The sequence below is a fragment of the Caloenas nicobarica genome, chromosome 2 (assembly GCF_036013445.1).
Source record: "Caloenas nicobarica isolate bCalNic1 chromosome 2, bCalNic1.hap1, whole genome shotgun sequence".
Classification (NCBI taxonomy): Eukaryota; Metazoa; Chordata; class Aves; order Columbiformes; family Columbidae; genus Caloenas; species Caloenas nicobarica.
This window is the reverse complement of record NC_088246.1, coordinates 90,288,863-90,315,574: the sequence shown is the minus strand read 5'-3', so window position 1 is coordinate 90,315,574 and position 26,712 is coordinate 90,288,863. Positions and strand designations below refer to the sequence as shown.

Below are 26,712 nucleotides of genomic sequence, written 5' to 3'. Positions count from 1 at the left end.
TGCACTGGAGTTATCGGTGTGAAATTATCAGGATTATGGCTGTGTGGTTGTGATGGTATACACAAGTATACTTTTTCTGCTTCACAAAACAAATGCTGGAGGAGTTGTGTATTTAAGCCATGTGAATACAGTTGTGAAATATTCGTCACGTGTGTACTAGCTTGCTCAAAATGCTGCCCTTTGGTGTGTGTGTGTATGGGGTCATAGGGTAATTCAGGTTGAAAGGGCCTTCATGAGGTCATCTCACAGCAGGGCCAGCTGAGGTCAGAGCAGGTTCCTCGGAGCTCTCCCCAGTCTGGTCTTGAAAACTCCAACCAAGATTATGAGTTACATCCCCAAATGACTTGTAATTACTGTAACTACTTGAAACACTTTGGTTTAGTACAGGTAAGATGAGATTAAACGTTTTTTTCTAGGAAACAGAAGAGTGGAAGGTAATATCTAAGGCCACAAATAGTTATCCAATGGCACCTTGTAACTTGCTTGTTCTATTACTTGTAGTACAACCTGGAAACAGAAAAGGATCCTGTAGTTATTGTTATTTCTACTACTGGTACTGGAGACCCACCAGACACTGCCCGCAAGTTTGTAAAGAGAATTCAAGACACGACCTTGCCACCTGATCATTTCGCACATCTCCAGTATGGATTGCTAGGTGATTTAGTATTTCCTATATTATTGCAGCACTTGTCTGTCAGTGAATAATTTTTATGTATTTACTTGTAAGTTGTTTGGGGTTTTTTTTAAGTGCTTATAAAACATTTATTTCTGTAACATGAGCAGCTTTTTTGTGTAATACTCTAAGTAGTAAAGGAAAAGTGGCACAGAAGCGATATGAATGTAAGCTACCAATTTTTTTTTCTAGTTTGATTTTCTTTGCATAAACAGAATATGAAATAAGCCATCTATAATTGTCAAAGTTTTAAATTTGTATCAAGTCTCTATGGACTAGTTGGTTTTTACTTTCCAAGTAAATGGGCATTTTTTTATACAGAGGGCAAAGAAGTATAAAATGTTCTTAAAAAATAAGGTTTTAAGATCATCCCATCCCTTTAAATTTGCAATAACTTTTTAAATTTTTAATGTCATACTTGTCAATAGAAGGAATGTAAGTTCAGGCTACAGTTTGATATGCAAAATACAGATTTGGCAAAAGGCACCTGATATATCTTGAGCTGATGGTAAGGTCAGTTTGTTGACTTTTCAGGTTGTCTATAAATAAACTCCAGAAATATCTATTTGAACTTAGGTTATTTTTACCTGACAAGTCTAAGTTGATAGGTAGGAGTGAGGAAACTTCTAGACTTCCAGTGAGGAAAGTACCCACTAGAAGGAAATTCCTAATGGATATATGATGCGGAAGTCTGAAATATATGAATTGTAATCATCTAATGTTTTGAGATATTATGCTATTGCCTAGTTATACATTACAGTTTGTGAAATGATTGGGTTTTTCATAGCTGACTGGATGCGTATATGAAGATAAGCATTGTATTAATACTGATTTTTGTTGTAACAAATATTGCTATAGTGTCTAACTTATAACATTGTTTGTGATTCTAGTCTAAAAAGTTATCAGTCTTAAAATACATTCGCGGTATACATTTCAGCTTGTCCAATTATGTGTTCACTCTACAGCACTTCAGAGGGAGCAGAAATCTTTAAGAAAAAAAAAGGCAGTTGTAAAGGAGAGGGGAATAGTCCATTGTTAGGTGGGGAAAATAAGGATCTAGTGGTTTGAAATGGTACACAAAATAGGGTCAGGCTGTGAAAATTTGTGATAGTTAGGATAATGAAACAGTAGTGTGGATTACTTACAGAATTTGTGAAGAATACCTAACCAGTGCTCTTTGGGATTGTTAGATAAGAGTCTGTTAAGGATGAGGTTTGTGTGGTTGATCACTTTTAGGGTAGGTCAGTGGTGTAGTTGATCTTTTAAAATCTCAGGTCTCCCATGAACTTACCTCCTGAGTACATTGACTTTTTTAACGGATCACAAAGAGCATCTTCTAACAGAACATCTTCACTACTGTCAAAGGGCAGAAAATCCAGTGCAGTGAAAATGAGATCTACAAAGAAATCTCTGATTCTTGAAGGAGGATGTTTGGACAGATTCCCATATGCATATTTTCCTACATTTCTTACTTCATATTGTTTAAAATCATGCCTGTGTTTGATTTTTTTTACAAGGTTCCAATGTTTTTTAGTTACTTTTAATACTCTCTCTCTCATGTTGTTGATATATATTAACAATTTTAACCCAAAGGTGACATTTATTTTGATAATTCACATACAGTTTATCAGTTTCCCTGTTTTTCTAATTATTTCAGTTCCTTACATTTTTCCTGTAAGAGTGGGTTTGTATTTTTCAAAAGCCTGATACTAAAGCAATATTCTTCTGAAATGTGAAATATTGGAAGCAAAGTGTTTTCAAAAAAGTTCTTTGTCTTATGTTTGCGAAGGAGGAACCACTTTTTCAACTCTACTTTGGAACAAACACAATTTTCTTTAAGGTCATGAAACTGTCGTGGTAATACGTACCTTGCTATATCAGATACTTCTGTTTGCCTGCAAGAAAATCCTGTGTTGTCTTTGCAGATCTTTGTTTAGCCTGGATGGCTGGCTGATTGACATGATTCCTCTCTCCTTGAATTTGCCAGGTCTGGGAGATTCAGAGTACACGTTCTTTTGTAATGGTGGAAAGACAGTGGACCGGAGACTTCAAGAACTTGGTGCCCAGCACTTCTACGACACAGGATTAGCAGATGATTGTGTAGGGTAAGAGCTGAATGAGTGTGGATTTAATTTCTTCAGGGCACAATAATTACATGTGAATTTGGCTAAACATTCTGAACTCTTTGAAATCGGTTGAACCTCAATACTCAACACCTCATAGCAACACAGTGTGCCTTTTCAGTCTCAATTTCCATTAGATAAAACTCCATTTTTAAAGTGTGAGCAAACATCTGCAATGTCTGGAAAAATTGAGGTTATTCAGCAGTTTTTAAATTAAGTAATTCAGAATAAGTGGAGGGTTTTAAAAATGGAGTCCATTTGCTGAAGCAAATAAAAATAAATCCAGTTCCCAGTATGTGTGGTACTGGGTAATGGGATCTCTTTCTACATACACATCAGACTTCTATCGAAGCTCATGTCTTGCAGTACAGCTGCTTTAAGCAAACCCTACAATGTTTTTCATTTTTTTTCTCTGTTCCATAAAACATCCTTTTTTTTTTTTTTAAAATCACTGTAGTGGAATTATGCAAGAAGGTTTTATTTTGTTCCTGTAGAGGCATTATCTAAGAAAACAACTCCATTTCTATTCTGCTGCTCTGTCTGGCCGGTAGGCTGCAGTCTTGTCTTACTTATTTTGGACTGCAGATTATATCGGTTCTGTGCGTGATGATACAAGTCAGTTGAACACAAACATTGCCATAACCATAAAACTTATATCTTATGTTCTAAAATAATAAAAATTGAATGTTAGTGTAAGCTATTGATGTTGTGGTTGCACAATATTTTGCAATATTTGTTGCATATTTCGCTACCATCCCTTCAACTTCCTATCATAAAGTTCAGCGTAAGAAAATAAAAATGACAAACTGGAAGAAGAGCGAGACTGTTACACACTTCAGACTCCATACATTTAGATAGTGGTAATGACTAGTTGAAAATATTATTTTAACAAAAAAGTCGTCTTGGTAACAGCTGCAGATATATATTAAAAATGGAGAATGAATAGTATTTTTAGCTTTCATCGTCTCTTCATTATTTGTAAATTAACAGGCCAATAAGACACAATAATTCATCCCTTTTTTTTCTTCTTTTTTTTACCAGTTTGGAATTAGTGGTTGATCCTTGGATTGATGGACTTTGGCTTGCCCTCAGGGAAGCATTTCTATTGCAGAAGGAAAAAGAAGGCATGAGCAGCAATGCTGACACCATTTCTAGCTCTCTCTCTGCAGCCCCGCATGATATGGATGAACTAAACTTAAGCTCAGAAGTACGGAACTTGAAGCTAGAAGATGAGGGAGTGAGGAGTTCTGATGTTCTGTCACAGAAATCAGTTGACATCCATCTTGCAGCTTCAACTAGAGACACCGAACCCTCACTTGTTCATTCTGTCCCTCCCATCTCCCAATCTGTTCTTAATATTCCTGCCTTGCCTCCAGACTATATAGAGCTGGAGTTCCAGGACACCCATGGTGAGGTAAGGACTTCACTTTGAATGATGAAAACCTCCAGCTCTGTTAGAGCATGACTGGATACGCCTCCATATGGCTCAAAAGAGCAAGTGGCTATTTGTATAATGGAGATAAGTCCCTGAACGCAGGAGGTTTCTGAATTGTAAGTGAAAGGTCCATTTATATTGCGAAAATGTAGTTACCACCGTATGAGTTATGGGCACTTATGTCAAAGTATAATTTAGCGAAATAATAATTTGGATTTGCAGTGCCAGAAGTGGAAGAATTAAAATCCTCAGTGGCTTATGTTAGGATAGTGAAATCATGTTCCTGTAGAAAGGAGTATAGTACAATTTCTGTTCAAATTTTTAGTATAACACTTGCAGGATGCCTTAAGAGGGTGTGAAATTGCTCAAAATCTCGCTGCATTTAATAACAGAGAAACTTTTTGTAAAAACAGGAGCATAATTTTACTATTGGAAATGGAAGATGAACTGTAGATCAAAAGTCAGTGTGCTTTTCCTGTAAAGCCACATTGAACAAAGACCTGCTGTGCAAAGAGAAGGATTAGCATGAGCCGGTGACCAGCTCCAGTTGGCATATTTAGTGTTCAAAACGAACTGGAAAGCGTGACTCAAACTTTTCTGGTTGCCGAAGGGCAGATGTTTTGATTCCCTGTGCGAGGGATCAGCGGGGGCTGGCCGCTTGCTGAGGGACAGGGAGCCAGGAGCTGAGTGTAACACAACCAGCTGCATTCCCCCATATCCCAGCAATGCAAACCAGGAGCTGGCAGATGGGATCAGGCAAGAGTTCAGACCATCAGGCAAGTTGGTGGGAATGAGGCAGGTGTGGGGCCAGGCTGGTAAGTCAGTCTGGAGATCCGGGCCTGGATCAGCAGCATCTGTGGCAAGACGTGGACTTGGTTGTGGCGGAGCTGCCGACGAGTGCTCCTGTGATGTAGTTCGGGCAGGGAGTGAAGTCCCAGGGTTGAGCTGAGATGGGGCTTCTGGGCCCGTGAGCAGACGTGCTGCTGGAGTCCGCTGGTGAGGCTGGTCAGGACCATGAAAGCCCTTTAGTATCTTCAGGGCCTTCACACATTCTCTGTTGAGGGTGTCAATGGTAATGTTGAGAGAATCACTTAGTCTAAATAATACAATTATGTAACAGTGTATTAATTTAAACACTGGATAATTTTGCTTTTCTTTTAAACCTCATGTTGTGGTTGTTTTTGCTGAGGTTGTTAAACAATACAAATTACTGAAACAAAGATTTACGATTTAGAGGTCCTCTTTGATTAAAGACTAATACTCAGGTTGAAAGTGGTGCTACAGTGGTTAAAAGATACCATTTTCCTATTTTAAAGTCATAGTGTATATTCAGGCTGATCTCAGAAATAATTGGTCAGATTCTAATATCGATGCCTTAAATTTTCTGTAAATAGAAAAAAAATAAATTTTGCTTTTGAACAGCAAATTGAAAAAGCTGAATCTGCTAATCTGGGATTCAGTGGCAGATTAAAGATTATAGCCCAGATTTCAGATATAAAGCTGGAAAGTTGTCTTGAGCAGGTCTGGTTTTTTGCCTTTGGCACTATTTTTGGCATGATTGGATAGACCTTGTCAATAAGGATGCCCCATGTGTCATACTTGTAAAACTGAACATGTCTTTACAATGCATATCCTCTTCTAGTATCTCACACTGCAAGAACCATAGGTATTTTTTTGCCAAGCACAGGTGAAGTTGACTTGTTTTGAAATGCATCAACCTGAGGTTTGAATATTGCCGAAAAGAGTCTCCCTGCCATTTAAAGAGGGCTGGGGTACACGGTCTCTCTAGTTACTTTTATGATCTGTGTCCTGGGCTGTTGAGTCTCCAGTTTGAATTAACAAGCTGCTGCTTATTTGTAGCAGAGCAGTAATGGTCTGCGTCTTAAGGCTTCGTGACAAGTCTAAGATAATACAATTTAACTTAAATCTTGATCTCACTATGCCTTGAACTTGACTTGCAGAGAATATGAATGTAGACAGTTATCACAGTCCAGCTGATGCACAATAATTTGATATGGTCCAAGCTGTTAATCATCATGTCAAAATTTTAAGAGAATAATAAAACATCTGACTGTTGGTCTGACTGTTGGTCACAAGTGATTCTTCTGTCTCCTTTTTTTTTTAAAAATAGGAAATCTTCAGATTAACCAATATTCTCTTATTAGTAGAATAATTCCTTTCTATTTGACAGAGTATTGTTATGGACATACGGTATCTCACACCTGTTTTCATTTTTGTCTTCATTGATCTCAAATGAAGCTTGCTGACAATAGTAATGGAGAAACGAGGGCTGTGGTCTGATCTTCAAGGGACAGCCTTTGACAGAGGTGGTCTGGAATTATTCTTGGTGCACACTAACAATTCTTGGGGCACATTTTCACCTGTGTAGAAACATTGCGGCATAACATGATGCTGTTTTGTAGTGCGGAGTTTGCTGATTAGCTCTAAATTTTACTGTCATTTTAAAAATTGCTCTTATAAATTGCCTGTAATAATAGCACCATTTGCATCTCAAAGTCTTAATCTGGAAATCCCCAATGATGTTTTTAAATAACTTCTGTTCTTACCTCTTATGTCTGTTCCGTATACCTAGTAATCCTTTAATTAAGTGGGAGGTTTTGGGTTTTAACATAAATGCCATTCTCTAATTGGCTGTTTTCAAGGCAGCTCTTGAAAAGGGAAACAGCTAGCTGCATTTGGTAGTAGTTTAGGTCCATTAGAATGTACAAGCCTACTGACTTTTTATTCTTGAATATATACCTGTTACTGCTTGGATGTGATTTTTAAAAACGTAGAGCAAAATACTCCATGTATATGGAAGGTTCATATAAGGAAGGTTCATATTTTTTCCGTATTGTTTTGAATTGTTTTCTAAGATTGTTTCAAAAAAAAGTACCAACACTAATTCCTGTGTGTCATAGTAAGCTTTTATTCACTGATTTGCATTTTTAGTGTAAGTTTTTGTGTCCTCTTTTTCAGAACCCACACCTGTCGTCACTGATTTCAGAGGGAACAGCCTTTGAAGTTCCAGTTACCAGAGCAGTTCAGCTCACTAGAGAAGACGCGATAAAAACTGCATTGCTCTTAGAACTTGATATCGCTGTAAGTTATTGATGGCTTTTTCTTTAGCGGGTTAAAATAAAGAGTGAAATTCATGTGTGTCACGTATAATAACTGTGGGGAAAAATATTTATTTGATTGTTTAAAAAGAAAAAATAATTTCCTATACAACAGGATGTCAGCTTAGGCTGACAGATTTTGTAAATGCAAAGCTTGATTTGTTCACTTAAAGATATGACTCCATGGAAATCAAAGTAGAAATATATTGTCAAATTAGTTTTTTTGTTGTTTCATCAATATTGTATTGAATGAAATACCTTTTTGAAGGGAATTTACAGTGGAGAAGGGCAGGCAGGGAATATTGAAAATGAATAATCTTTCAGTTTGTAAGTATACAACTGAATAAATATTCAGAAACTCTATATTTAATTGTGACTATTCCTGTGGTAGGTAATCTACACAAGTAATAATTTGACTAGTATGATCATGTGATAAGAATTGTTGGCTCTCAAGCACTGTTTCTGCCTCTAGCATTCATTTACTCTGACTTGTTAACATACTAAAACTGTCAACCTCTGTTACTCTAGATGTAAAAACTGGTTTAGTTTATTCAGGGAAGATGGTATTTTGTATACTAGTTTGAAGATGATAGGCAGAGAGTGCTCGATAGTACTTTATAAGAAATCTTTAAAAGGAAGATCCGTTGCTTTGGAGCTGTTTTCTGTAGCTGTAGAATGATGCCTTTGGGATATTGTGATTTTGGCACTAACTTTCGTTGGACACTATTAGCCTAATCTATGTCAATTTCCATGGAACATCTTTAAATCTCAGTTATAGCATCTATTAAGTTTTGAGCAAGTGAGTCTCTGAGGTGATTTTTGTTTTTTGCGTATATTTGTATGTATACATGTATCCTGTTATCAGCACACACTAAAAATGTGAACATTTTGTGCCTTTTTTTTCCTCACATACTCAGCAGCCTGGGTATGCAGGTCACCTCACCTGATGCATAAGGGAAACATAATCATGCAAGCATAATTCGGTATGTTTCTATAACAGGCAGAAGCTTGAGTAGAGTTTTAGCAGCTGGGCACAAGAACCTCAGCCAACTAAGTAGAATCTAGGGCTTAAGGTGTGAGATACCTTTAAATGTTTACTGTGCTTTCCCTTGCAGTCGTTCTTCTTTTCCTCCAGAAAATAAAAACAGATAGGGTCATTTCAGTTACAGTACATCAAATACTTTAACCAGCAAATTTTCTTTTAGTGATAATGTATCTTTATACAAAATTGCATTAATTATGAAGACTTAGTTCTCTGCTCTTCTCAAACCAGAAAACAAAGTACATCAGTAGTGAATGACCTGGGCTGATTATGTAACACATCCTCTCAATACATATTTATTTTCCTTCTGTTTAGACTGTTCAGCAGTTCTTCTTAAAGAGTGTCCAAATATTTAAACCAGATAAGGGAGGATTTTTCTTATTAGGGAGGTTGAACCTGAAAAGAAAACATGAATATTTGGTTTCTAGATCTAAACAGGGAAGTGTTAGGACAGAGTAAAAGAAGATATGACTTAATGTGACTGCAATAGTAGGAAGATTGCTGTTGGCCTTGGTTTATGATACAATTTAATGGAAATTATCTCATTTTAAAACAGGATACAGTGTTTGACTACCAACCTGGAGATGCCTTCTGTGTAATGTGTCCCAACAATGTCATTGAGGTGGAAGAACTTCTTCAAATCTTGGGACTTTCTGAAAAAGGAGATTACTTCGTTTTTGTAAAGGTTAAGCAGGGCACTAAAAAGAAAGGTACGATGTGATGCACTGGTCATGAACTAATACTCTTTTCTGTGTTGGGAGTAGTTGGTATGCATATTTTTGGACACTTTTATTTTTAGTATTGGGGTATGGCTGTCATTTCATGGAGGCATGTTGGAAGTAACAGATGTGTTAAAAAAAGAGAGGACACATAAAATGCAGCTGCTGGTTTTACTGTAGATGAGTTAGCTTCTGACTGGGAACTGGTACCTGGCATTGCCCTTCATCCACCTCATTTTTCCTCTGTGCTCTTTCATGTTTATGGAGATGAGTCTTTAATCACATAACCTAGCTATCCCCCACTTGAAAGTAAAATCTCTCCTTGCACAGCACTTCACATCCGTCTGGTTTACATCCTAAGAGGCCTACACTCCTGAAGCAGAAGACTTAGTGCTGCTGCACAGTGCCTTTTAAGGGGCTTGTAGGTCTATGTGGATCTGTTCTGCTGAGTCTTACAGTCCCAGTTCTCAGAAAGGGTAGCTGCAGGTTCAAGGCATGCCCATGTACTGCCAGCTGGACCTGTGAGAATTACTCTTCTTTTGCCTTGCAATTCATGTCTTAATGGAGCTGCAGAGCTGTGCCTTTCATTCTGTGGGATGGGGTAGGACTATTCGTTGTTCCAGTCTCTGGGTAAATTAGTTTCCATGGCAAGATTCCCTGACTCATTGAGGGCAACACAAGTTTTCCCTTAAGTGTCAGATGTAAATGGACCACTCTTCTTGTGTTTGGCAAGTAACTTGCTTGGTCATGAGGAGGGTTTACATGACAGGCCATGTTGTAAGATATCATATGGGATGTCCAGGCCCAGCTGATCCCCATCCTTAACTCCCACTCCAGTAACTAACCTCTGCTGGGAGGGGTCACAGGTTAGAGTTGGTGCAGAGCCAGTATCAGTTACAGCCCGGTCCCTGCACTGGGAAAAAAAAAGAAAAAAAAAAAAGGTGCCAGGGGAGTCCCAGTTTTATAACAATCTCCCTTTGGATCAGAACTTGTCCTGAGCACCCTCAAACTCAAGGCCCTGTCCAGGGCCCAACTACTGTGTGCAAGGAAGTAACAAGAGATTGGGTGGGGTTGTCGTGGGGGGATTTCACAGGTATGCTACTATTTACAGATTTTACAGAATCAAGCACGTTTACAAAGGAAGCGATTAAAAGGGAAGGGTATCATGAAGAAGGAGGCAATAGAGGATCAAAAAGATCAGATATTCATAGGAAGGTGGGCTTGAAATTTTGGTCTCTCCTGAGGGATAGGAGGTTTTCTACGCAAATCAGATCTCTGCTGCCTGGCTGCGTAAAATTTGAATCTCTCTCTAAGTTGAGGCAATGTCAACTGCAGGTTCAAAGTGACAGTCTCCTTGAATAGCCACAGAGATATTCTCTCCTTCCTGCCTACAGTAGTTCCCTTTCTTCTGCTATATTGATGTTGCAGGAAGGTTGTAAAGCTGCCCTAACTGGGCACTTTGAGTTCATCAGTGCAGAGCACTTCCCATGTGGAACAGAGCCTGTATAGCCAAGTGAACATAACTTAGCCTCTTCATTGTTCTTGAGTACCAAAAAGACCTGCACTTCCAAGGCAAAATTGGTAAAATAATTGAGTGAAGCTTGGAATGTATGTGCTCTCATCCTATGTGTAAATAAACTAGGTCATTGCAGCTGTGGCTGCTTAATGTAGCATTAATTGGGGAAAAAAGACGTTATTAGGCATTATTTATGCAGCATTTTGCCAAATGGCATGCCTCTTTCTGAGTCTTAATGAATGATAGTGGAAAGGAAGATAATAGCACTGGTTGCAGCACAGAGAATCAAAGTTCTTGGTTCTGCTCTTGAGTCTTTTGCATGACCAGAGCGAGTAATTTTTCACATTTGCCTTGGATACTTGGCCAGGACCTAGCAAGTTGCTGCTGATCCACTGATCTCCAGTCATAGCTTGTACACCGACTTCCATCCACTGCAGTTATGAAGTTAAATGGTTTAGGATCAAACCCAAATTAATGTATTTGGTGCTGTGCTGGTTAGCAGAGACTCATTATGTTACTATAACTTAACCACTTACTGTTTCCAATCTGAAGCAAAGAATTGAGCTCCATAATGCAGCTTTGCAAGTCCCAGCAGTGTTCCAGAGCTGCTTTCCTTTTGAGATGGCTGTCTCTTAGCTGCATTCACATTTCCGAGGACTTTCTAGTAACTCTTGTGGTTGTGGGTTTACTGAATGAAGAGAGCTAATGTCCAACATTGATACTTCATTGGAAAACTGTCTTGCTGCTTAATTAATGATTTCCGATAATCAGCTGGAGCTTGCCATTTTAGGATATTAATAGATGCACATTTGTGGTTTGTTTTTTTTTTTTCTCCCACTAAATTAGGAGCAGCTATTCCACAACACATCCCTGAAAGAAGTACAGTGAAGTTCATTCTAACCTGGTGTCTAGAAATAAGAGCAATTCCTAAAAAGGTATTTATGTGTTTGTTATTTTAAAGTGAAATCCTTAATGATTCTATGCTGTATGGGCTCTTACAGATCTATCCTTGCTTTATGTGTAGTTACTGTGTTTCTTGGTGAATAAGAATTGTTAGTTTATATGCTGCTGTTTGTACTTTGTTCTGAGAAATTTAACTTCTAGTACTTTATCTGGCAAACTCTCAGATACTGAAATCTGTATTCCTGTTCTGCAGTACTTTGTTTCATAGCTAGTCTGGAAGTAAATAGAAAAGTTACTGATATTTGGTGCCAGATAACTGGAGAGCTGACTGAACCTGGCCATAGGCATTTTAGAGAAATTGTTCTTTTCTAATTAAAGGGACTCATGTTTTTTTGCTGAAAATGCACGTTGCTCTCTGCAAACATATAATGTATTTTAAATTATTTTCAAGCTTTTCTTTAGCATTTCAGTAGTCCAGCAGAATTCAAAGAAAGATTTTTGCTTGTGTGGTATTCGTTCTCACAAGGTGTGAATGTTACTTTCCTTGCACTTTGTGCCTGCAAAAAATTGGAAGCTTTCAACTGGAAATGGATGTGTATTTCTGGTATTGTCAAAACACATTTTAAAGCTAACTGTGTGAAAGATGAAGCTAAACCGTTGTGTTGGTTTGATCTCTGAGGGAAATCAGCTTTTGGAAGGACCTTTTCACTCAATTTAGTGGATTTCACAGCAGAAGAGAAGAGAATCTTCCAATTGTTTCAACCTTTTCAAAACTACATTTAACAATTTCAAAAATTTATCTCAACAATAAGAGTAGACAGAGAGTGCTGGCTGGGGAATATCGGCCAAGCCAGATTTTATAACCTATCTGCTTTATTACCTGTTCAGTGTAGAATGTGCTTTATATAACTCCATACTCAAAACTATTGTCTGGAAGTTCAGTGTTTGAGCACATTCGAATTATTTTCTGAGTATTCTTTTGTGTAGAATATGTCCTCTGATTGCACTTGGTGTGTTGGATCACTTTTCTTTTATGCACTTTGTCTATTTCTGCCTTGCTTTTGAAAAAAGCCTTGTAACTATTTACATCTGATTTTTACTTTATCTTACAATGCTCAGTTTAATTTTCCCTTAAGAAAAGCTTGCGGTACCATTATGTAGGCATAAAGTATGGAATAAAACACCACAGCGACATTTGCATGACTCATTAAATACCATACTTTATTTACAGTAATTCTCCTTCTAAGACATTTTATTATTCCTTTCCCAGCTTCTGTAACTTAGCAAATGGTGTTTTGTCTTGATTTAATTTGTGTTATGGGGCTGTTTACTTAACTAAAGTGCACATACATAAATAAGAAAGCCTTTCATAAATTTGAGATTTATCAGGGAATGGGTTGTGCCTGTTTATTTGTCTCTCCCTGACTCAGGCTAAGTAGGATTTTCTGACCCGCTGGCTTGTCCCAGACATTAGAGGAGCAGCCAAAAAAACCCCAGACCACAACAAAACAAACCAACCAACCAAACACACACAAAACCAAACAGACAAAAACACACACACACAAACCCCACAGCAAGAAGAAAAGTAAATTTTTCATCATAGGCGAAAGTGTGCATTGGGAAATAAATTGTATTATCCATCAACCTGTTAGGTGACTGCTTCCTGTCCCCAGGCAACCCAAATATTTCCCAGTATGGTGACAATTTTCCCTAATTGGCAGGTTTTTTTTATCTTCCACTCTTATTTTCTTCTCTGCAGGCATTTCTGCGAGCTCTTGTAGAATGTACCAGTGATGTGGGAGAAAAACGAAGGCTTCAAGAGCTTTGCAGCAGACAAGGAGCCTCTGATTACACACGCTTCATTAGAGAGTCTAATGTTTGCTTGCTGGATTTACTTCATGCTTTTCCAAGCTGCAAGCCTTCACTTAACCTGTTAATTGGTAAGTGACTGATTTAGAATGAATTAGGTTTTCTTTCTGAAAATGCATTAGACTAAGTGTTCAGCTTCCCAAGAAAGGGGGATAACTTGTGTTAACAGCCTTAGACATATTCTAGTAGTCATAGTGATCAAACTAAAAATATTGTTGGGAAACAGAGCTCTGTTCTCCAGTGTGTAATCTTTGGCCTTAATTCTGCAAACACTCAGGTACACACCTGTGGTTCAGTTGACTCTGGATTGCTCCTGTGCATAAAAAATAAGCGTAAGGTGTTTGCAGGATTAGGGTCTGTTACTCCACTGTACCTTTTCTGGCATTTGCTGTGGCATTTTTCTGGTATTGCTCCCTTGTCACCATTCCCCACCACACTGTTCACTTAGCGATGTGTCTGTCTCCTTTTAATATGCCCATCTTCTCAGCAAAAATGCATAGTCTGCATGCATGGGCAAATCATTCCCTGGAAGACACCATATCTATGTATGTATATGCACATACATACATAGATATATATCACCCTCCCACACACACACATTTATATTTCTCATTGACAAAATGCTCAGTAAACTCCTGTCTCTGTTATTGTGGGGTTTGTTTTGTTTTGCCTTTTTAAGTTGCGATTTCAAAATTTGCATATGCATTCACAGTGGTTTGAAATTGAATTGGCACATCTACTTCTAGGATGTTATATATAGGAAACTTTCAATCAAGCAATTCCTATTCTGAGAGCTTTTGAGCTCCATAAAGCAATCTTAGATGAAAGGTAGGGAAAAATTAATTTCAAGTTTCACCTTGTCCGCTAGCTACTGGCATCTCTTCTGTGCACCTTACAGTTGTTTTTAACTGACCAAGAACCCCATAAATTAAGTTTTGAGGCCTCCTTTTATGCTGTCTCTAACAAGTGTTCCACAAAATCCAAAACACATGCAAGATAGAGTTCAGTCTTAATAGCTTATTTCTGAGACACAAACACTGGATGTTAATAGAGTAAAATTACAGTTAAATTGTAATATGCTTGTAATTTGTTGTGATGTACGCACTTATATGATATTTTCATTTTGGTTAGGGTGAATCAATAAGTGATGCTTTTACTTTTTTTCTTTTAATTTCTCAGAACATCTTCCTAAACTACAAGCCAGATCCTATTCAGTGTCAAGGTAATGAAATATTCAAATTATATCTTTTTGCTAATTTAGGTATGCTTTTTTCTTAAGAGTGTGTGTGTGTAATGATCTTAAGAAGAAAGAAAGGAATGAAGGATTATACCTGAGGAAAAAGTGGTATCCCTGTTGAAAAAAATCCCAGGGTTTCAATATTTCAAACAACATTGTTTTGTGTGTCTGGCAAGACTTCTATAGCGTTCTCAAGAACAAGCTCACACACATGTGAATCTGATATAGAGGAATTCAGATTCCTTTCTATAGGCACTGCCCACTGAGTCCAGCCTTTAGACATTTTCTAACTATATATGAGTGTCATACAATTCAGTGAACACTGAGAATCTTGATTGAAGCAAAGTGGTTTGGGCTGGAAATGGACCTGCTCTAAGTTTGTACATCTATCTCTCAAAGTTTTGGGTTTTTTTTGAAATACTCTTATCTTTACAGTTCAAACTTGTATCAGCCAGGAAGAGTGTGTTTTGTGTTCAATATTGTGGAGTTTCCCACCTGTCCTGCTAGACCAGTCTCACGGAAAGGAGTATGTACAGGCTGGCTTGCTGAGTTAGTTGCACCTCTACTGCACGCCAATAAAAACACTCTGAATGCAAAAGGAGGGAGCCCTTCAACTGAAAAGGTATTATTATTATTATTATTATTATTATTATTATTATTATTAGATATAAGCTCCCTTAACTGTTAAATTTATATGCTTGAAACAACTGCAGGTTTCTTTGTTCACTGCTCTGATGTAATGCAGGTGTTTCGGCATATGCATCTTCATTTTGCAGTTCTACCCTACTTGTAAGTTTGTAACATGTTTGGGATTTCATTGCTAAGTTGCTGAACTCAGGTATCCCTAGATAAAGTAAAACATGAGTAGTGAAAGTTCCCATTGCTGAGAGGCTGGAGTCATTTTCCACCCCGTTGTAGTCTTAAGTGAGTCTTGGAAGATGTTTTCATGGACTGAAGTGCCACTGTGCAATTTTATGACAATGGGTGTTAGTGCTGTAGGAGAGCGGCTTTGTGTCACTTCTGGGAAAGGGTGGCAGATTATAGGAGAAAAATCATAAGCCTCTTAATGCTTGTTAGGTCTCACACAATGCAAAGGCCAAGTTGTTGAATGTGACACAGGGGACAACCTTCTGTGGTATTTCTGATGTGCATCAAAGATGGTTTGGCATAGTGGGTGCTATTAGGAGAAGGTACTTTTTTTTACACAAATAGAATCATAGGATCATTTTGGTTGGAAGAGACCCTCAGGATCATCGAGTCCAACCATAACCTAACTCTGACACTAAACCACGTCCCTAAGAACCTTGTCTAAATGCTTTCTAAACACCCCCAAGGATGGTGACTCAACCACTTCCCTGGGCAGCCTGTTCCAATGCCTGACAACCCTTTCTGTGAAGGATTTTTTTCCTAATACCCAATCCAGACCTCCCCTGGCACAACTTGAGGCCATTTCCTTTCATCCTATCACTTGCTACTTGGGAGAAGAGATCAACACCCTCCATGCTACAACCTCCTTTCAGGTAGTTGTAAAGAGCAAGAAGGTCTCCTCTCAGCCTCCTTTTCTCTAGGCTAAACAGCCCCAGCTCCCTCAGCTGCTGCTCATCAGACTTGTGCTTCAGTTTCTTTTGTGGCAGAGAATTTATGTAATTAATCTGTCTCAAAGTTATTACCTGTAAGGTAATTATTAAAAATTCTACTATATAATTAAAATGACAAAAGAACTAGTGTCAGTCTAATCTATATTTGATTAAGAAAATGGAAACAAGTGTAGAATTTTGTTACAAGAGAACTGCCAATAATTCAAGATGTTGGTTTGGCAAATTGGAAGGAAAACCCATACAAGTTATCTTAACTCAAAAACCAAACTGATTAATATGTGCATCATATATATTATTCCAGTATTCACATCTGCTTTTTATTTAAAGTACAATTGATTTACAATATATTAAAGATCCAACATGAAAAAGAAGTGGAGTAAAAAGAAAAAAAAATTATTACAAAATGAGACTGAATAAAGTTCAGAACTATTTGCATCCACTGTGTAAGCCGGAATTCAGCATACATAAATATGCAGCAGTACACATAGATTGCAGAAATTTGTGGAATAACAAAATAGGTGAGTGTGATCTTATGCAAAAATACCTGAGATTAATTGAAAACACTTTGCGGTATAAATGTGTTTACCATTTGCAGAATTTTTTAAAGGAATGACTAGTTTGGAATCGTTAATCGAGAAAATAACCTCCTAACTCAAGTGTGGTTTGAAGTAGTAAGTATAACAGAAATACAAATATTGCCCTCGGAGCAAGAGTTACACTATTTTTTTTTATCATCATCGAACCAGAAAAATAATCCTGTCTAACATTGTAGTAGTATCTATAATGAATGAAGTTATAAGAAATGAGTAGTGTTAAACCACTTAGGTTTACAGAGCAAAGTTTAAATAGCTTAGTCTAGTGCTTCAGTCCTTTCTTAAACTTGAAAGTAAGTTCAAATCCTTTCATAATTAACATGCAAAATAAATTGGAGGTTTGCTTATTACTGTGATGTGTGAAGCTCTGCTATGGCTGCTGCTGAGAGTTGAAGAGTTTTTTAAAAAATTAAAAGTAGTCATATCTTCTTTTCTATACATTATGTTAGCCATGCCTCAGACAATAAGTTGTGGAGCTCCTATGAAAATCATAGACTTCCTTTCAGACACAGATCTGAAGATCAGAATTAGAGTTTATCAGTGGAACGATATAGAGCAGTTTCCAAGGTTTTTGAGCAGTTATCTGCCTCCTCTCACCCACATGCATTTTTGGAGATCACGTAAAACTTTCATGAAAATTAAGAATGCAAGCCCAGTATCAGTAGGCTTTAATTCGCTATAAAGAAATTCTCACCTCTACTGGAATATTTTTAGACATCCACAACGTAAAAAAAATGTTGAGTTGCTCATAATAGCGATAAGCTTCACTTCCATTTGCATACCAACACCAATTCAATACATTTTGTGAACAGTATTCCCCAAATTCATAGTGCGGTCAACTTTCATACTCAGAAACTCGCGTTTGTGTGGTTTTGTGTAGTTTTTCTCCAGATTGATAAATAGGCCTGTGAGTATGGTGTGGATTTTTTTCAGAAACTCATGTGAAGTTTTATTCCACATGTCTGTATGGCCTTAAAAATAAACTCTGAAGCTCAGCATTTGGAAGGATGTTTGGACGCATACACTGTGTAAATATCCTGAAGGTTCTAAAACGTTCATGGCATTTTCACTGCTTAAGAATATTCTTCAGTTTTATTCTATCTAATTTCATTTCAGATATCTATTTTTGCTCGTCCAAACAATACTTTCCACTTACCTGCAGACCCTTCTGTCCCGTTCATGATGGTTGGTCCAGGAACAGGAATTTCACCATTTATTGGTTTCCTACAACACAGGTATGTACCAAATTGTTACCTGGAAAGCAGCCTTTTTCTGTTGGGGAAAAGAACAGCCTCAGGTTTTGAGTACCAATATAGTTAATTTTTTTTTTGTTTTTTTCTTTCTTTTTACTTTTTGTAGCAGTAGTCTGTTGATTAGAAAGTCTTAGTAATTTAAACAAGCAGTGCTTGTCTATTTATTTGTTTTTCAAATGAGTAAAATTTACACTTTCTTCTGACTGTATGTAATATGCATAGTGGATCTGTAAGGAGCTGGGTGAATTGCAGAAATAGTAATAAGAAACTAAATCTTTTATCTGTATGTTGCTGGTGGAAGCCCTGTAAGTGCTTGATACTTTTTAGAAAGTGTTGATTAGCTGAACTTTAATATTCAAAATCAATTTCCTTCAGAAATGGCATCTATATTAAAAGCCTTGGCATGCTAAATGTCAGCTTTTCTCTGGCATTCCCCTATTTCTGTGTGTTTACAACATTTTCATGTTTTAAGATCAAGACCTTGGCACCTGAACCCTCAGCCGAGCACTAATCTTGGGATTTGTGAGTTTGTATTTGAGGGAAGGTAGATCCCTTTTTTCTTCCCCTCGTATTCCAGCAGCATAATTTTGCAAGGCAAAGAGATGCTTGTTCAAAAAGTGACACGTACCTCATCACCAAGAATGTGTAAAAACATGATTATTCAGAGGAAATGAAGAATGGGAAGAGTGACATATTTGGATGGGAATGGTTGCAAGTTTTTATAGATAACCAACACGTATCATTCCTATGTGACTCATTTCCTCCAGCAAGATAATGGAGTTTCTTGCATCCTGTAGCAATTATTTTTAAACCATTTTGTTTGAGAGAAAAGTGAAATTTTGGCATGATGTTTCTGACTCCATGCTTTGATCAAATCATTACGTACAATCTTTAGTCCTAATTTTAACCACAAAATATACCTTTATCTCTTGGAAGTATTTTGCATTTTCATATCATTTCATAAGCATGTGATCAATGAAAAATAAAATATCTCTCTCAAAATATAACTAGAAAGTTGCAGCTAAAACTCCTATAAAGTAACACCTTCACCATTATTTCAAGAAAATGCAATAACTCTTCTGATGATGTAGTAGTAAATAGATTGTTATTCATAAAGTCTTGCAGGTTTCTACAGCTAAAGGGAAAGTGTGCTAAAAATGCTTTCTGCAGAGTTTTCCTGGGTGTTTTTACGGGGCTTCCAATGAAGCATAAAGGGTAATGATTTCCTTTTTCACCAGTCAGGATTGTTTTATGAGATGTTTGGAAGTGTCAGTCTTTACTATTCCAATGTGAAACTGTGGCAAAAAAAAAAACCCTTTGAAGTTGACTGATTTGGAGCTGGGCGAAACGTGAGTACTCAAGAAAAGGGTTTGACTGTAATTTACCTTGTGCCATTTCACATTTCTGCCAATACAGAGGTTTATTAAACCACTACTTTAAATGAGAATTACGTTATAGGCATTTTAGATTCTTCACTTCCTAAAACAGGATTGGATTTACATACTATAAGTACATTCTCTTATTTTCTTTTTTTTTTTTTTGGTCTATTTAGGCAAAAGCTCAGAGAAGAACACAGAGACTGGGAATTTGGAGAGACATGGCTGTTTTTTGGTTGTCGGCATCGAGATCGAGACTATTTGTTCAAGCAAGTTCACTATTTAACATTTATTTCATATTCATGAGAGAATGTGTATCCCGGAGTCGTTAATAACGGTTTTATTGCCTTTCAGAGATGAGCTCAGATGTTTTCTTGAAAATGGCACATTAACTCATCTTAAGGTCTGTTTCTCAAGAGACTCTTCAACTGCAGAAGTAGCTTCGCCTAAATATGTGCAAGAAGTCATTAGGCTTTATGCTAAGGAAGTTGCCAGAGTCCTGCTGCAAGAGGGAGGTTACTTCTATGTATGTGGGTGAGTACAGTGGGGATGGACTGTTTCAGAAAGAACATAGAGTCAGCAGATCTTTTTTCGAAGGTGGTTTTCAGGCCTCATTCATAGAATGTCCTCAGTTGGAAGGGACCCACAAGGATCATCGAGTCCAACTCCTGGCCCTGCACAGGACAACCCCACAGGTCACACCATGTGTCTGAGGGCCTTGTGCAGTCTCTTCTTGAACACTGTCAGGCTTGGGGCCGTGACACCTCCCTGGGGAGCCTGTTCCAGTGCTCCACCACCCTCTGGGGGAAGAACCTTTTCCTAATGTCTAACCTAACAGAAGTTTGAGGCTTTAGAAAGACTTAGCACTGTCTGAAAGAAAGGACCAACATGATGCTGAAATAGCCTTCCTGGAATGCATGAATTTCATCACTATGTCCATTTTTTCCAATATAGCGTTGAAAGTGTGGCTTGTAACCACACAGTTCCACTGGTTGCTGTAGTCGCTTATTATTTCTTTTTCTTGTGTAGTATTAAGTTAAGCTATAGGAGGTTTCAAGCTAATAGTTTTCTCTTGAGAAAACGAGATACTTAAATGCATGTGATGATAAACTGCACAGCTGTGAGATAGCAGCAGTCTTGTGCTGTGTTCCAGGCTTGGATGGGCCAGAATGCTAAAGCTCCATGATAATAATGTGTTTTAAAGTGGGAAGTTTTATTTGTGGATGCTGATGTACCTGGAGGTTTGAGATTCTTAGGAAGTTTGTTGTTAAATAAACAAACTGTTTGAATATTGAGCCCAGTGTCAATACTTTCTCCTCCAGGAATAAATGTCAGCTATTTGTATTAAAAATAGCATTATTAATAAATGAGTGGTTTGTGGGTTTTGGGTTTTTTTTGTTTCATTTTGAGGAGGGTGTTGGCTGTGAGTTTGTTTTTGTTTTGTTTAGTATTAGTACAATGTGGTGATATAATAATAAAAAATACTTCAGCAGGTCCAGTTCTCCCTAAAAGAGAACAACTATTCAGTGACAGCTCAACTAGGGTTCTGAGATTTTTTTTCTTCTAAATAACAGCACGCTGAAATCTTTGTAATCTCAGTGAGAATCTTGTCATACGATATACAAACTGTATTTGTGTTTGGTGTGGTTTTTTTTCAGTGCCTCTTTTCCAATAGTATCCTGCCTATTGATAAAAGGAAAAATACACTATTATTAATTTTCCTCCTGTTTTGTTGTTTTGTTTTTTGGTTTTTTTTTTCAGAGATAAGAAGCACATGGCTGATGGTGTAAGTGATGCTGTAGTGGACATTTTAAGCATGGAAATGGAAGTTGACAAATTGGAAGCAATGAAAATCTTGGCCATGCTTCGAGAAGCAAAACGATATTTGCAGGACGTTTGGAGCTAAATATTTGTAACACAAATGATTTTGTTTCACACTCATGCTTTTGATGAAAAGTTATTGTCAAAAGTACTGTCTGTAGTCACACAAATCTGAACTTTTTCTATTGACCTTTCAAACAAGAATATGAAACCTTTTAAACAACAAGCCAGGCTGCCTTTTGAAGCATATGGGTTTTTTTAATAATGTTACATCATGGACTGTCTCACTGCCTTGATTCTTTCATTTTAAGTTTGGGTTCACATAGAAAGTAAAAACTTCTGCACTTGTACAAGTATAATTGTATGTTTATACTACGTCATGTATTTTTTTCTATAATGTACACATAAATAAGCTACAGAGTAAATATGATGTTGCATACTAATCTGTGCAACATCAAATACATTACTGATTTGCCAAGATTTATTTGAACGTGTATTTGGTTTGCGTGGCAAGGTTTTGGTAGTGGGGGGGATACAGGGTGGCTTCTGCGAGAAGCTGCCAGAAGCTTTCCCCATGTCTGACAGAGCCAATGCCAGCCACCAGCCTTTCATTATATTTTCTGTCCCCTGTCCAGCTGAGGAGGGAAGCAATAGAGTGGCTTGGTGGGCAGCTGACATCCAGCCAGGATCAACCCACCACCACAAGTTTGTCTAAGAACGGTGCTGAATAATAACTCTTAGAATAATGTACAGAGCTGCCAAGTGCTCAGATAGAATAACAGTTGTATCAAAGACAGAAAGGAAGAGAGTTATGAGTTTGTTTGCTTGTTTTGGTGGTGTTTTTTTTAATTGTTGTTGTTGGCTGCATCCACTGTTAAGTGTTAGGTTCAGATATGTCCTGCTCTGAGGGAGATTCATGGGACAGAAAGATTTTTCTCTTCCTTGCTCAACAGAAATAGCTGAGCAGCAGGATGTTTCTTCTGGTGGAAGTGTCTTCCTCACTTGACCCTTTATTCTTTTGTAATAATTTTAACGTATTTTTCTTGTGCTTTCAGATTTTTTTTTTAATAGCGCCCAGCAGCGATAATTTGTTTCCGGTAAGGTTTTAAGAGCATTTACCAGGCAGGTTATATTGTTCGATTTTTATTCAGCTGGTTAGATATGATCAAGACGGTGAAAGTGTTACTATTCCAATATATTAAAAAAAAACCCAGTTTCTCCTTGTTAAGTGTTCTTCAATTTCATGCTTATTCCTTGCAGTCATTCATATTGCTGCATAGGGCAGGAGATGTGGAATGCCAAAGAGTCAGTGGCATCTGCACACATTTTATGTGAACCTTTCCATTAGCCACTGGCTTACTGCGCTGTTAGTTAATTGTAAATACTCTGAAAATCCTAACTTTTTTGAAACCATCCCTGAAGGTGATGCAAATACTTCTCCAGCAGTTATATTTTAGGCTGCCTAATGGCAGTTACTGGGACAAAGATGTGTTGTCATATAAACCATACGGAAAACATACACTGTATGTTTTATCTAAATGTCATTATGTACCTTTACTAGTACTACTTCCCAGATGACAGTATTTCTGTGCTGTTGAGGATAGAAATATTTTGTCAGGTTCCCCACTTGGCTAAAGTAGTGCCCATGGTGGATATATCATATGCTCATACCTGAAGACTTTGTGCTTATTTAAACCTTTGTCAACACAATGCCATAGATAATTTTAAACGTATCTGACTCACAAATCTTCTGCTTGAACAGCCAACTTCAGCTGCAGCTGTCTATTGTTCTAAATTCCACTTAAATAACCATTTATATTCAGTCCATTATTCGGTGGGTGATCTGGTTTTGTGGTTTTTTTTTTTTTTTTAGAGAACTCTTATAGCAGACGGGTATGAAATGACCTGCCTAAAGCTCAACTTTGAGCTTTATGGTTCACATGAGGTCACGTGCTTGCCATTTTTCTATAACGCAAATATGGATATTCTCATTGCATATTTATGCATTTAGCGATTTGGTATCTTGATGGTCTTGCACAACCACTTTATTATTGTCTCAGTTTCACTGGATATATCCCTTGTATAAAAGCTTGGGGGTTTTGTTTGTTGGTTTTTGGCGTTTGTGGGGGGGGTTTTTTGGTAGAGGGTTGGTTTGGTTTGGTTTGGCTTGTGTTTTTTGAGTAGCTCTGTCATCCTCCATGTCAACCAGACTGATTCAGATTTTTTCCTGCTCTTCAAGTGGAAACTTTATGCTTCCATCTGTTTCACTCCAGATGCGCTTCATCTGAGTTGGGGAGACCAAAACCAAGTCCAGTAGTCTGATTTAAGACATGGTAGTGATTATATAATAACTAACAAAACCATATTTTTGGTATTGTTTTCTGTTCTGGTTTTTGAGGTGTAATGAAGGAATAAAAATGGGAGAATCGTAGCATGCCTGCTGGTGATTGTGGGAAGAATATTACATTGCTAAAAGTTAGCATCTACGAGCGCTCATTGCTTATGGTGAATTGGGAGAGGAATCTACACTGGCAGAATGGTACAAGCAATTGTTTCAGATCTGAAAATTGAGCTGATTGATACAATGTATACAATTGATGTATACAATTGATATAAGAGCTGTAGACTACTTCAATGAATCTCGAGAGTCTGCTCTCCAGCTGAAGAAAATGTGTAAATATAGAAAGGTGCTCAGTATTATTGGAGCTGCCTATCATAAAGAAATCAAAAGACTTTGAAATTGATGGCAAAAGCAGTATGTCAACTTGTTTAGTCTCAAAACCCTATTCAAATGTTTCATTTTGAAAAAAAATCAAGTTTTATAGAAATGCAAATTACAGTCTTTAAAAGTTCATTCAGCACCTCTGCAGATTACATTCACTTTCATTAGCATTTGAATAAATGGTCCACTTCTGGTGGAAAAGGTGTTCCTCACATTGACAAAGCACTCAAAGCCAATTGTGCTGATTAAAAAATAAAAAGTTCTACGGTTGGTTTGAAAACAGCAATTTTGTAAGGCTCCATCAGTCAGGGCTATTAATTTCTAATCTGCTTATAAGCTTATTGCTTAGATGATCGATTGGATTTCTTTAACTTTTTTTTTTTTTAAATATGTTTTATTGTAACTTGCTAGAAGATCAGCAGGGGCTGTTCCCAGTACTTTCTCCTCAATGGCGACTAAAGAAGTGAACAATGAGGTGGATTGAAATCTGTCTGAGCTGCTGGTCTCCAGGGGCTGTGATTGGCTCACTGGGATGCCAGTCACTAGCGGGGTGCCCCAGGGGACAATATTGGGTCCAGTCCTGTTTAACATCTTTATTAGTGGCCTGGACGATGGGGCAGAGTGCACACTCAGCGAGTTGGCAGATGATGCAGAACAGGGGTACGGGAGGGGTTGATAGACAAGATGAGTGTGCCACCTTTCAGAGGGACCCTGGCAGGCTGGAGCACAGAGCCATCAGGAACGTCATTTGCAAGTGACTTTTGCAAGTGCTTGTCTTCAGCTCAACTGCTCGCGCCTCTCCTATATGGAGTGTAGTTTCCCCCGGATAGAAAGCTTCTGACTTGAGTTTCAGACAAGGAAAAGATATTCCCCAAGGAAACCTGTAAACGAAGAGCGAGTCCTCCAGAGGTTACTCAGAGCTCGCACTATAGGAAATTGGAGCTGTCCTTTGATGCCTCGGATATGTACAGCATTGTGTGATGGTCTGTGGTCTATGTTTTGTTTTCCTGACCCTTAATTCTTTCTGAAATGTTCAGTATTACGCATATTTGCAAGGAGTGGGGCGGGGAGGGGAATTCATGGACCACTGCTGCAGTCTATCTAGTAGAGCCATTTCCCTTTCCCTGATGTTTGCATTAAAAATGATCACATTTTTTTCCTAATAAAACTTTATGTTGAAGTTCAACAGTATTTTTCCAGTATAACATTTTCAGCAGAATCTTAAGCACTGGTATGTGACTAAACATTTTTTTGTGTTCCTGCTTTGTTTTGGGCCCAAGCCAGATTATTCTCTTAAAAGAAGATATTCGAGGCATGGTATGAACGTCTGCAATTCCGTACATCTGGGCAAGTTCATCCTCAGCAGAACTAAATTAAATTAAAAACAAACTGGTTGACTTACTGTGAGTCAGGCTGCAAAAAAAGGTGCATACAGGCTTCAGCAAGACAAAGTACACGTGCCAGCTGGCCTAATAAACCAAGTTTTGTTTTGTATTTTTACTGTTGGGCTTGTGCAAGTAACGATTACATTGCTATTTTTTGAGTCGTGTATCGAGGCTCTGCAGCACTGGAGGATAGTCAGCTTTGATCTGGACAGAGATCCAGGTAATTGTAAGTTTCAGATGATCACTTATAATTAAATTTCTAATGCATCTGAAGAGGATGGTTAATACTTGTAATGTTAATATGCAGGGTACACAACTCTGAAAGTTTGAAACTGAAAGTACATCGCGAAGCCCATGGAGTCTAACCCACAACACACTGATTTGAAATAAGGGACTCACAGATCCTGAACGTGTGTGTTCCTGTCAATGAGGGATTCTGTAAATTCTTGTATTTATGACCTGGTGATGGCTGAATAGTAAAGTGAACTGTTTCATAAGTTGTTTATCATCACCTCATATGTGCAGCATGCCAGTCCATGTTTTATTATATATAATAAGATAGCAGTTAAATTACTGTTAGGACTTCTGGTTCGTTTTGCCAAAGATCTCCATGAAGTTCTTACTTTCCTCACTGATGAGTTATGGTTACTTGGGGCAACACAGTTGTTTTGAATTATTTTCTCTTTAAAATCCATAAAATCTCCAAAATTATATAATTCTTGTTAAATAACTAGTTTTCAGATTTTGTGTAGCTCTGAATATAAATATGAACCTCTGTAAATCAAGGTGTTTCAAATGTCTTATAATATTTTGCATATTTTAACTTATCTCGTGTTGTGCATTCCTTCATCAGATTGCACAAACCATCTCCTTGCATCTTAGTTCTGGTATAATACCTCAGTGTCAACTCCCGCTGTTAATTGTATGGATAAAGCTGGACTAAAGAGGTCTTTTTCTATAGTGTAACCATGTGGAATCTTTGAAAAGATTTAGCTAATTTCTCTTTCTGTTTCCATATTTTCTTTCTTTGTTCTTGCATGTTCTTGTATATGCTTCTGTTGTTTGCTTATCTTCTTTCGCAAATGCATGTATTCCTCTGATAATCTCTTCTCTCTCCTCTGCGCATACTTGTGGCTACATTCCTCATGCTAGAAGGTATCCTGTTGGTAGTTTGGATATCTGCATTTGAACATACCTGCTTCCAAAGGTGTTTTTGCCCTCCCGAAGGTATCTCATGTTTACCATGCATTTTTGTGTTTCATGGCAATAATTCCAATGGCGACATCTGGGCTGGAATTTTGGGAGTCAGGAGTCAGCAATAGAAGAGC

At 37.7% G+C, this 26,712-nt stretch overlaps 1 protein-coding gene across 3 annotated transcripts in view; it reads left to right on the top strand.

The window, feature by feature from the left end:
- Window positions 1-26,002, top strand: part of MTRR (5-methyltetrahydrofolate-homocysteine methyltransferase reductase) — a 33,388-nt gene extending 7,386 nt beyond the window's left edge. For all 3 annotated transcript variants that reach the window (XM_065629454.1, XM_065629452.1, XM_065629453.1), the window contains 13 exons: window positions 502-655; window positions 2,661-2,778; window positions 3,838-4,210; window positions 7,211-7,333; window positions 8,949-9,102; window positions 11,474-11,562; window positions 13,290-13,470; window positions 14,579-14,621; window positions 15,072-15,258; window positions 17,944-18,062; window positions 19,633-19,725; window positions 19,811-19,990; window positions 21,218-26,002. In XM_065629454.1, coding sequence (XP_065485526.1) covers window positions 502-655; window positions 2,661-2,778; window positions 3,838-4,210; window positions 7,211-7,333; window positions 8,949-9,102; window positions 11,474-11,562; window positions 13,290-13,470; window positions 14,579-14,621; window positions 15,072-15,258; window positions 17,944-18,062; window positions 19,633-19,725; window positions 19,811-19,990; window positions 21,218-21,362 — 1,959 coding nt within the window. In that variant the 3' untranslated portion in view covers window positions 21,363-26,002. The remainder of the gene's footprint in view (window positions 1-501; window positions 656-2,660; window positions 2,779-3,837; window positions 4,211-7,210; window positions 7,334-8,948; window positions 9,103-11,473; window positions 11,563-13,289; window positions 13,471-14,578; window positions 14,622-15,071; window positions 15,259-17,943; window positions 18,063-19,632; window positions 19,726-19,810; window positions 19,991-21,217) is intronic.
- The last annotated feature ends 710 nt before the right edge of the window (window positions 26,003-26,712 follow it).